This window comes from Melanotaenia boesemani, chromosome 8 (assembly GCF_017639745.1).
Source record: "Melanotaenia boesemani isolate fMelBoe1 chromosome 8, fMelBoe1.pri, whole genome shotgun sequence".
Classification (NCBI taxonomy): domain Eukaryota; kingdom Metazoa; phylum Chordata; class Actinopteri; order Atheriniformes; family Melanotaeniidae; genus Melanotaenia; species Melanotaenia boesemani.
The window spans coordinates 19,238,058-19,249,398 of record NC_055689.1 but is presented as its reverse complement, the minus strand read 5'-3'; the positions used below and the strand labels follow the sequence as shown (position 1 = coordinate 19,249,398).

General features: G+C 38.1%; 1 protein-coding gene across 1 annotated transcript; it reads left to right on the top strand.

Moving 5' to 3' along the window:
* The first annotated feature begins 907 nt into the window (after positions 1-907).
* On the top strand, positions 908-10,436 carry dsc2l (desmocollin 2 like). The gene is made up of 16 exons (XM_041992579.1): positions 908-1,402; positions 1,522-1,612; positions 1,742-1,950; positions 2,091-2,195; positions 2,644-2,799; positions 3,554-3,698; positions 3,812-3,966; positions 4,102-4,236; positions 4,343-4,528; positions 4,718-4,965; positions 5,168-5,310; positions 5,830-6,051; positions 7,879-8,100; positions 8,412-8,527; positions 8,662-8,979; positions 9,410-10,436. Exons 1-16 carry the CDS (start codon positions 1,364-1,366, stop codon positions 9,605-9,607), a joined length of 2,688 nt encoding a protein of 895 aa, XP_041848513.1. The 5' UTR covers positions 908-1,363; the 3' UTR covers positions 9,608-10,436.
* The last annotated feature ends 905 nt before the right edge of the window (positions 10,437-11,341 follow it).

The window sequence follows — 11,341 nt, the reverse complement described above, 5'->3', positions numbered from 1 at the left end:
TACAGCAATGTTGTTTGCTGTCGTCATGCCGACACACGATGTTGACACACCCAGTGTAACACCTGAATTGACAAAACAAAGAACAGGTGTACTCAAACTAGAGAGGAACATTGTGTTACGTCCTGTAGCTCCAAATGTACAGTTTGAAATCATAATGTTAATATATTTAATATATTTATATATTTGGATCTTTTTCTAAGTCCAGACAAGACTCACCTCTGGCTACTTGCACACTGCAAGACTCAGCAGGAAAGTAATGCTTTTGTTAGTATGAAATCTGAAATGTTATCTGTTAATGGTTTATCTTATCCAAGTGCTACAATAAGTGGCCAATGTGGGAGAGGAGGTTCATAGTGTCACCATTTCATTAATCAGAAACATTTCATCGTCTTCAAACATGCTGAAGCCAGTAACTTTTTACTTTAACAGTAGACTAACTCCACAAGGGGAAGTTTGTTTTGCATTGTTGTTGTGGACTCCCAAATCCAAGCCCTTTCATTATGTCCACACCCATGACTCACAGCAAGCTGTCTTCCTGACATTTTTCTCACCTTTCCTGTGGCAGCCCCCCCAGATAACCTGACTTCCCTAAGCACTTTCAGAACAAAACCTAACAGTTGCTGTGGATTCAGATGGGATATGTTTTAAATGACACGTCCTCAGTTTTATCAGCAGTTTATAGAGATAGTGGGAGCACAGCCTCCCCCAGACCAGGCTTCATTCAGCCTCACATTCCTGTGGTGTTAGTGAGGAACACAGTTCTGTTCCTGCTGCCAGAATGCTTGTGTGGAGCTGCAGAGGGGGGAGGAGCAAGCTAGGGGTCAACCTCTGTGCAGACTTGGGAGAAGTCTTGTAAAATTAGGCGTATGAGGAAAAAAAGCAACTCAGCATTTGCAACTTAAACCGTAAACGCCTCTAAGCTACTTGTCAGGCATGTTTACTGCATATATATTTACAGTAAACCAGGATTATAGGGGTTACATTTGGTGTCTTGCATCTTGCTTCAGCTGGCAAAAAGATAAGGCGATGTTTCCCCCTGGTGGTTTGTAAAAATAAATATATTTATAAACTTTTTTATGTATTTGGGTTAACTATGCACGGAGGTATATAGAGACACAAGAAGCAGCACCCTGCCCTAAGGTGATCAACTTGCTGTTCACCGTCAGCGTTTCGGAGGGTGTGTTAAGGTGTGTCTCTGCTGAGTCCCTGCCTGTAGCCGCACATTCAGAAACTGCAGTCTGCCAGCTCGTGACAGGAGGATATCTAGAGACGTGACGGGACACCAACCAAGCTAAAATCCAGATAACCTGTCACATTTCCGTCGTCAGGTCGAGACCAAGTCCGTCAAGTTTTATTTGAAAAAATGGCGAATGTTTTCATTTTCACCATCTGCTCGGTTTTGGTAAGTACGTTTCTGTTTTCATAATTATACAATTAAGTTTACTTTGTAGGTTTTGTCCGTACTTTAAATTATGAACACACCTTTAGTGTGCGACCTCTGAGGTGAGCTTTCTCTTGTAGCTCATGTCCCGCGCGGAGTCGTGTTATATCCCCGACTCTCTCTACGTCCCTGTGCCACAATTTATCCCCGTTGGATACCAAATAACGAAAGGTATACGGTTGTTTAACAGTTTAATGGCTCAACATGAAAACGTTTTATGTGTTTCACCTTGAGTTTATTTTATATGTGCTTTGTTTAATAGTTTGACTTTGCCCATGTTTTCCATTGCTGTTTTCTTAGTTGAGACAGCGGACTGTGACATTAAAACCTTGCGGTTAACTGTGGAGGACCCCAGTTTTACAATCCATAGTAATGGAGCGATAGTAACACTGACTCCTGTAACGCTGGCAACAAGAGGGCGGACATTTTCTGTGAGAGCTCAGGACAATAATGGACCGGGAAGTGAGATGGAAGTTCACCTTGTCCGACAAACAGTAAAGGAGACGGATGTAAGTCGGCTGCACATTAACTCTTCATCACAAATGTTTTTATTTTTATTTTACTTTACGCCTATTTTACATTTTGCCTAATTTTATTACATTTTTTATTATACTAAAAAAAAATGTCTTGACTTGTTTTTGTGCTACAGCACTCAGGCCAAGTCTTGCTGAAACGCGTCAAAAGACGCTGGAGCCCTCCACCTATTCACGTATTGGAGAATGACAAGGGCCCTTTTCCAAGAAAAATTGAGAAGGTAATTTCAGTGTTAAGATAAAAAGCTTCATATCATATAAATCCACATGTTCCCCTTTCCACCACTTGAGCGAAGCATTATTTATTACCAATAAACAACAGTCATATCAAGAGGCTGGAGGATGAAGACCCTACAAACTTATACAGTGGCAGACTGAACACGTCTCTAATGTGGTTTTATTTTTCCCCAGATTATGCAATTCACTCACCAAGATACTCTTATATAACTTTCAGTTGACAGTGAATAACTTAGATTTTCTTTATTGCACATGTATTTCAAAACAAAGTCTTCCAAAGATTTTAATACAGTCATGCTTTAAATCCCATCACCAATTTCACTGCATTATGAGCTGTAATAGGCCTAAGTAGACTGCTTTACCTATGATAAATAACTTATTGTTGTTAACTTGACTATGTTTAAAAGAATGTATTTTTTCATTTATTTGCAGGTTGTATCAAGTGCAGCTGCTACACACAAGTTGTACTACACCATCAGTGGATCTGGGGTGGATGAGGCTCCACTTGGAGTGTTCAGTATCGATAGAGACACTGGGGAATTGAATGCGCATAAACCAGTGGATCGTGAAGAGTATGCCACACTTAAAGTAAGTGTGAAAAACGAGCTGCATCCAGCAATTATTTAATTACAAAGTCATTTTCGTCAATGAAATGTTATCATGTTATCAGCAAAGTAGAAAAACAAAGTAAATTTCTGTTTCAAGCACAAAAAACTAAAAACATAATTTGTTAGATAAAGCAGCAATTCAGTACTTAAATTTATGTTTATCTTTAAAAATGGTTAAGTAATTATTAATTTAAACTAGGTTCAGTAAAAAGCCCCGAGAAGAACAAATAGACAAAACAAACAAACAAGCACAATTATAAATTGATAAATGCATTTTTGCAAATATTTAGGCTGTGAACATAAACACTGGCCTGTCTTACTAAACTCACTGACTAAACTAAACTCATTGGCAGAGAAATCTGTGTTTTTCTACATATCTATGCATTAATTATATGATGACCAGACAGAATGTTACATTGCTGTAAATCAACCCCCTCTCTCTCACACACACACACAAACTAATCTTTTAGTTAAAGCAGTAAAATGCAAGATAAACACAATTATAATTACCATGCTTTTTAGTAAAGAATGTAAATTCCTCTTCATCACTTTTGTTTTTTTCTCATATAACTTATTTTAGCTAATCTTAGCTAGTTTGTTTATGACCCTGGAAATATTTAAAGTTACTAATCTGGCTCTGAAAATAAACCATAAAAATATGTTGCTTTTCTTTTTATATTTTATATATTTGCATGTATTTGTTATATTCTTCACATGTAATTCTGTGTTCACAGTTACGGTTCAGGGCTTATGATGTACAAACAAAACAGGAAGCAGACAAATATTTGGACCTCCAAGTTATAATAGATGATATGAATGACAATGCTCCAGAATTCCAAGGGGAGCTAAAGTTTACTGTGCCAGAGAGAAGCAGCATTGGTGAGGAACAGAAAACCCCCCCCCCCCCCCCCCCCCCCCCCCCCCGCCCCCCCCCCAAGTTATGCTGTAACGGACTTTCATGGATGCTCTAATTTATTATGGTTTCCAAACAGGTATGATGGTGGGGACAGTGAATGCCACAGACAGAGATCAAATTAACACCAGTCATGTTAGGATCAGGTTCACGCTCATGGATGCATCAAAGCTTTTTGCCATCGACCCACTCACAGGTGTCATCACTACCGCCGTCAACACTCTGGACAGAGAGGTGAGCCGTGCCTTCACCCCCCGAAAGATTTTATGAGTTGATTTACATGTGGCACTCTGGTTTACATTCATATTTTATTTCAGCGTGGCATGTGATATTTTTTCCATATATTCTTTTTTCATGCTTCTTTTTAAGGTACAAGATACGCATATGGTGCTTGTAAAGATTCAAGATTTGGAAGGTGCTCCAAATGGTCTGTTCAGTACAGCAACAGCAACAATAACTCTGAGTGACATCAACGACAACCCACCAACCTTCACAAAAACTTCTGTAAGGGTTTTGAAAAAAAGTAATAAGGTTCCCAGTTAATTACTTCCTTGTAAGATTCGTTGTCATGGACACTTTTGCTTATATTTATTATTGTTTGCTTTTTCAGTATGAGGCCAGTATACAAGAAAATGAAAGTGGAAAGCTTATTCTCAGAATTCCTGTGGAAGATAAGGACTTGATAAACACACCAAACTGGATTTCCAAATTCGTCATCACTAAAGGAAATGAAGATGGAAATTTCAGGATCGATTCCGATCCTAAAACAAACGAGGGGCTTTTGTACGTTGTAAAGGTGAGTGCATTATTCAGGACATTAATGAGGGGTAAATGAGACAATATTTAACGAATGTATGCTGATTAATGGAAAGTTTTGATCTTCATTGCAGTAAATTTATGTGTATTTAATTTAAGATGAGCCTATGAAGTAATGTAAAAACTGTATTTCACTGTGCGGTTCTTTTACACCTCTTTACTTTTCTAGCCTTTGGATTATGAGAAGAACAAAAAAGTAAGGCTTGAGATTTCAGCCCAAAATGAAGCAAAGCTTGTTGGCACCACCGCCCAGTGGCTGTCCGTCCCTGTGGATGTCAATGTTATCAATGTGGACGAAGGCCCACAGTTCAGCGCCCCTACAATCCGCATCAACGTCAAGGAGAACACACCAAATGGAACAATAATAGGAACGTACACAGCCAAAGATCCTGAGACCAATAGTGCTGACGGCATCATGTAAGCAGATTTGCTTCATCTAAATTAGTCTTTTTAATAAATGTTTATCTTCTATGGTTCTGGATGGCAGCTAATAGACACAACTGTAAAAGTAATGCAAGACCCCCAACTTAAGTTTATGTTACATCTCTGAAACACTGGAGGGCAGGCTTTGACTGTTAAACTGATTGTGCTGTGATACACCTTTTCCACTGTGTCTCAGGTATTACAAGATTGAAGACCCAGCTTTCTGGATCAATGTGGACAGAAATACGGGGGAGCTGAGGGTTGCAAACACAATTGACAGAGAGTCACATTTTGTCCAGGATGGAATTTACAACATCACTGTGAAGGCTGTTGATAAATGTATGTTGCTTCTGATTACTCTATGATTTTATAAACCATAGAATCTGTTCTGAAAATAACAAGCTCAAGTTCATAGTTGTGGGGAAACTTATCACCATCATAGTATTGAAGTAATAAAAACCTTCATCACAGTGCCGCTGGTTAATTCTTAACCTCATGGGTATTTGCCAAACTCAACAAACACAGTGCTTGAGGAATGTGTCTAGTCTGTTTGTTAGATTGTCAAAGAGAACAATTTGTCACTGTCTTCCTTTCAGATAATTACACTATAAAGTTAATAACAGTCCCAAAGTGACTTTGTACGTGAACATCCTGTCTGCTGTACCCTGTTGACAAGATGCAATGTGACTATTGGTTTATAGTGACTCATCCATCTAGTACCAATCTAGATTATATCTAAATTCTTGGGAACTGTAAATGTCAAAAGAACTGGCACTAACTTGAATGCAGACAAAAAAAAATGTATATCTTCTTTTATATGTCCTGACTGATAACCAGTTTGATATGATTATATTTCAGCTTCCAAGGTGGGATTAGGAACTGTCATCCTTGTAATTGAAGATGTCAATGACAATGTGCCAAAGATCCCCTCTAACTTGGTGTTGTGCGAGGACAAGGATGGAAAGGTTGGGTCTGTGATTGTGGTTGCGGAAGACAAAGATGATAGTCCGTTTTCTTCCCCATTCACCTTTAGCTTTCCACCTGACCATGATGGCAAATGGTCTGTGAGGCCATTCAATGGTAAGTGTTTGTCTTTGTAATCATATGAGCTGTGACAAAGAGTCTTTTAAACTGAAACTAAATATTCCAGCGATTGTGTTAGATGGTGATAATGCTACGGAGGACCATATGATCAAATACTTTTTAGAAATGAATGCAGAAAACATGATTTAAACCCCATTTTACTTCATGTGCATTGACTGGAGACAAGATTAATAATATCAAAACACTGCTGAACCATCTATAAACATCTATCAGACCTTGTGTTTGGTGCATCCTACTCCAGCTCTTTGTGTTTTAATATGTACAGTAAAAGTAAACAATGAAAAGCAAACCTGACAATTGAACAAGCAGTATGGAGGTAAGAGGGGATGGTTTTCACAGAGCCTCACACAAACTTCTATTTATTTATTTTTCAAACTGATTGGCCCCCATGTGAGCATGTGCGCTTTAAATTTGAGCTCTCATTCTTCGGTGTGTTGGAGCCAGTCTACTAGTTTTGGGCTCACAGCCCCAAGTAGTTAAGATATTCTGCCTTCTAAGTCCAGTAGTTCCAATTCCAGTAGCCCACTTCTCATTAGGTCATGCTCCCCCAGCATCTGATGTGGACCTTGTTAATAGTGGCAAGTGTTTATGTCTCTCACCCATGTAAATTCTATGGTTGGAAGTTGGAGCATGTCCTAACTGGAATTAAAAAATAAAGAAAATTGATTCCAACTTGATTGCACAGGATTTAAAGTGCTGATAGTCTCTAAAATAGACCCAGCACACACATCTTTTGGATAGCTTTTTTTTTTTTTTACCTGTTGCTGGCTGATATCGATATTAGCTGAGTTAGCTTGACTTGGCACACTTTGGTCAAAATACAACAGCAAGACTTTACAACGCTTCCTTTTAAAACTATCACTTCATTGTCCTATCACTTTTACAGCCCGTTTCTTGATGAAAAGGGCTGTAAAATGAGCAACCTGACTCCACCCAACATCTTCAAATCTAACAAGGTCGTCATAACTGAGATCTGTCGTACAGCTTTGAGTTCCAGTTCAACTATAAACTGGATACAAGTTGCCCTCAGTTATTCTTGAAGCATTGCACATTTTTAACAGATTAGGAAACATACGTTACTTAGCCTAGTGGCTAATATTAGCACAAACTCACACACTCATAAAGAAAAATACTTGACTTGCAGTTTTAAGCCTCTCAAAGATTTAACATTTCACTTGTCTAAAGTTTGTCCACAGACATTTGTTGAGGTTCAATCTTAACCAGGTCATATGTTGAACTGGCCGAACACAGCACCACAGATAGAAAGACTTAAAGTAACCTGGCAGGTTGCTTGATACTCAAATACTCCAAGACTAACATGCTAATTCTTCTGTCACACATTTGTCCATAAACTGTTGTCCCTGTCAGTTAAGTCCTCTTGTTTTAAGTTGTTTGCAGCAAACTTTTATTTCAACAACTTTTAACCAGTATTTGTGTTTCCAGTAGCAGAGTGTGGTGCATTTTATTGAAAAATTGCAAATCAGAATTCATAACTTCAATTGGAAATAATAATGAACACTAATTAAATGTTTTAATCTTTGCTGATTAATGAGCCATGGATATTTTTGTTTTACAATAAAATCTGTGTTATTTTAGCACATTCTGACATATTCCTGTGAAAGTGGCTCTGCGACTTATGGAAGCTGGTTTTGAAACACTGACACAGTTTACAGAGGGTGAACTTTGCTGTAAAAAATATGTCTTTGGATAGATTCTATGCTGAAGTTATCTGAAATACATTGAATCACTAATCCCTCATCATAAACTTAATTTTCTGTATTACATTTGTCTTTTTCTCTTTAGCAACAGCTGCTGTTTTGCAGCCGGCGAAGGAGCTTCCTAGAGGGATATACGAAGTCCCCCTCATTGTCAGAGATCTGCAGGGTGTTGGAGCAACACAGATGACAACAGTAATGATCTGCCAATGTAGGGATGGAGTCTGCATAGCCAAGAGAAGCTCTGTAACATTTGGGCCGCAGGCTGCACTGGCTATGCTGTTGCCTCTACTCCTCCTCCTCTTGCTCTGTGAGTCCCTAACTGTTATTGTCTTGGCAACAGAGAAGTGGATTTTCACTGTGTGGATAGTGAAAGTGTGTAAAAAAAGGCTTTATTGTGATCTGTTAAAAAAAACAAACAAACAAGCAAAAAGAAATGATGGAAAGAAAGTTGAAGATTTCCTTGAAATGTATGAATTGTCAGTTAGGAGATGAGTAGTGGAACATATGATAATGTAGTGCGGTGTGTAATGTAGTCATACTCACTGTAATTGGTAACTTTATACTAAAAAATTACACTTGGTGTATATTTATTTTTAACGTACTTGCATGGTGTTGCAGGTTTACTCCTGATATTTTTCTGCATAACAAGGAGAGAAAAACTGGAACTTGAAGATATGGGGTACAGTGGTGGACATCTGCTCCCATCAAACACAGAAGCGCCAGGGGACGAAGTGGTAAGGACATCATTATAAAGCTGGTGTTATATAAAGAAATCTTACCATAACTTCAACTCACTTATTTTTCCTTTGCTTCATTTTTGTTTATTTATTTATTTATATATTTAATTGTTACTCATTTTTCTCCACAGGATTCCAATCTCATCGGCATGGGCTTGGAGCAGGCATTAAAAGGTTCTGTGAAGGGTTCTGCATTGAATGCAGGATGGCTGGGAAACCAGAGCTCAAGCACAATCGGAGGCCACGGCATTCATGACATTGGGAATTATCAGGGTGCTATTTCCACAACTAAAATGCAAGAATATTCTTCTGGCCAATATGAACACCAGTACGGTCAGCATGTTGGAAGTCAGCTTCTTGGTAACGGCATGGGATTCGACTACAGACACGTCGCCCAGGATTCATCCTATCTTCACACCTGGCAAACAAATGGCGTCTATCTACAAAGGGTAATTTATTTTATAATTACAGATGTGTTTTTGATTTTTATGGTATGACAAAAATATGTCTCAGGCTTGAAGTTGGTGCAAAAAGTGAGAAAGAGACATGATGAGATGTCCAAGTGCAAACATGTTTTATTCTCTGAAGTTTAATAATATCTGTGTAATCACTTAGAGCAAAGAGAACTCTCATATGTAATATAATTTTGTTCTTTAAGCTGTGATAGGATCCTCTGTAAACTTTAATATTTCTAAAGTTCTTTGTGAGAAATATTATTTCTGTAACTCGGTGAGTTGTTTGTTCGCTATGTAATATTTGACTCCCAGTCATATCCTGAGCTGACTTGCATTATGACATGGTGCAGTATCTCCCCACCCATCGCCCAGGGTTTTTCAAAGAAATAACACACTCCTACTCCCTTATACCTTTGTCTTACAGAAACTGGATCATATGAGAACAGAGGGAGACGGACGTTACGCTGACGACATAATCCACTCCTACGGGTATGAGGGGACGGGCTCGGTAGCTGGCTCCGTGGGATGCTGCAGTGACCATGGAGACAATGATAACCTCGACTTTCTAAACACACTTGGGCCAAAGTTCAAATGTCTTGCAGATGTCTGCAGAAAGACATGAGCAGAAACGCTTAATACAAACAAATAATAGTGCCTGGATCTGATTGCTTGATATGTCTGAGAAAAAGGAGCAAGCAGATGGTGTTAGTGTGTGTGCGCATGTATATGTTGCTCTTTGTTGTTTCCTGTTTTTGTGGCTTTTTGGTTGAAGTCTTTTGCACTGAAAACAGACGCGTAGAGTTGAACAGAATTTGCAGAAAGCATTCCTGTGTGTTTACTTATTTGCTTTTGGAGCTTTGGATTTTTTCTAAAAGATATTTAAGAGGAGAAGGGCTGCTAGGTTTTATATTGATTTGAAAACAACTTGGTATTTTTCTTAATCTGTGTTCACATTAAATGCAATTTTGTAATTTTGTGGCTCATTTTATTTTGTGGTTTTCTAACATAGTTTATGGAAGAGAATCTCAAAAGAATAAAGACAGTAATATCTCTGCCTTTATGAATGTTTTTACATAATATTTCATGTCAAATTCCAATTTTAAATGGTAATATTAGCTTATCTTCAGTGATTTTTCCACCTGGAAGCCAGTTTAGCGTTCTTATATTGTACAGTAATTATCTTTCAGCTGCACTAGCCTGGAATGTGTTTGCAGCCAACAGGGCGTAGTTTTGGCCTGATGTCAAGGCTATTGCGACATTCTGACAGTAATCATGTGAAAGTCAACATGAGGGTGTGGATGGGTGTGGTGTGGTGTGACACTGCCCCCAGCTGTCTGAATGAAAGACTGTCCTGATAGAACAGCCAATTTTCAATAAAATGTTTATTAAAGGGTTTCTAGTGTCATATGTGTTTGCTTATGTTGTTGTAATAAAGTATTCGTGGAATCTTGGTGATTTTATGCTGCTGTCACAGTTTTTAAACAAACAATTAATGAAACACATCTCATGAATTTACTAAGGTTTGGAACCAATATTATGATTTTATTTCTTTTTTTTATATATATAATGATAAATTGCTGCAACTCAGCTTTACAGAAAAAGCGAAACAGACTGTCTTTGTTGAAACAAGTGCTCGTTGTGTTCAATCCATGGGCAGCCTTGTGAATGATTTACTAGGTGTGGCACTTTTAATAGCATAGTGTTACAACACAGCCAAATCCTTCAACAACAAGCTAATGTTAACCTTCAGTCCTCTGCAGATCAAGTCAGTGCACTGGGAATGTTACGCCTACTGCTTTGTGTCTTTTGCCACAAAGTTTCAGCAGTACACAAAGCAGCACATACTTTATACTTCATTCATGTAAAGGACATTATGAGCCCACTTAACTACTTCCAAGAAAAAGTATCTTATCAGCTTTAATTGAATTGCTACCATTGTTAATAACATTTTTATCAATAACAAGTGAAGTCATGTGCTGAATTATTCACAGACATATAAATAATACAAAATAGCAAATGTGTTGTGAAAGCCTGACTGAAATCCCCTCTACGCCCTTTGTGTTACTATACATAGGTGGATTACTAATTGATAGATCATACATAAAAGAGTATTAGTGGTCAAAAAGATTACATTACCTTTTAATGATGCTATGAAAATTATGCATCTCCAATGAAATGATTTCTAATGAATGTGGAGCTGGACTTAAAAACTAGAAGGAACCATCTGTCATGTGATTGAATGATGAGTATTGAATATGACAGCAGAGAGCAGAAAAAGGGGGGAAATTCATTCCTGGAATGAAACTGGTCTCTCACTATGATGAAGGGCAGCAATCTTGTGGAAAATAAAACAATA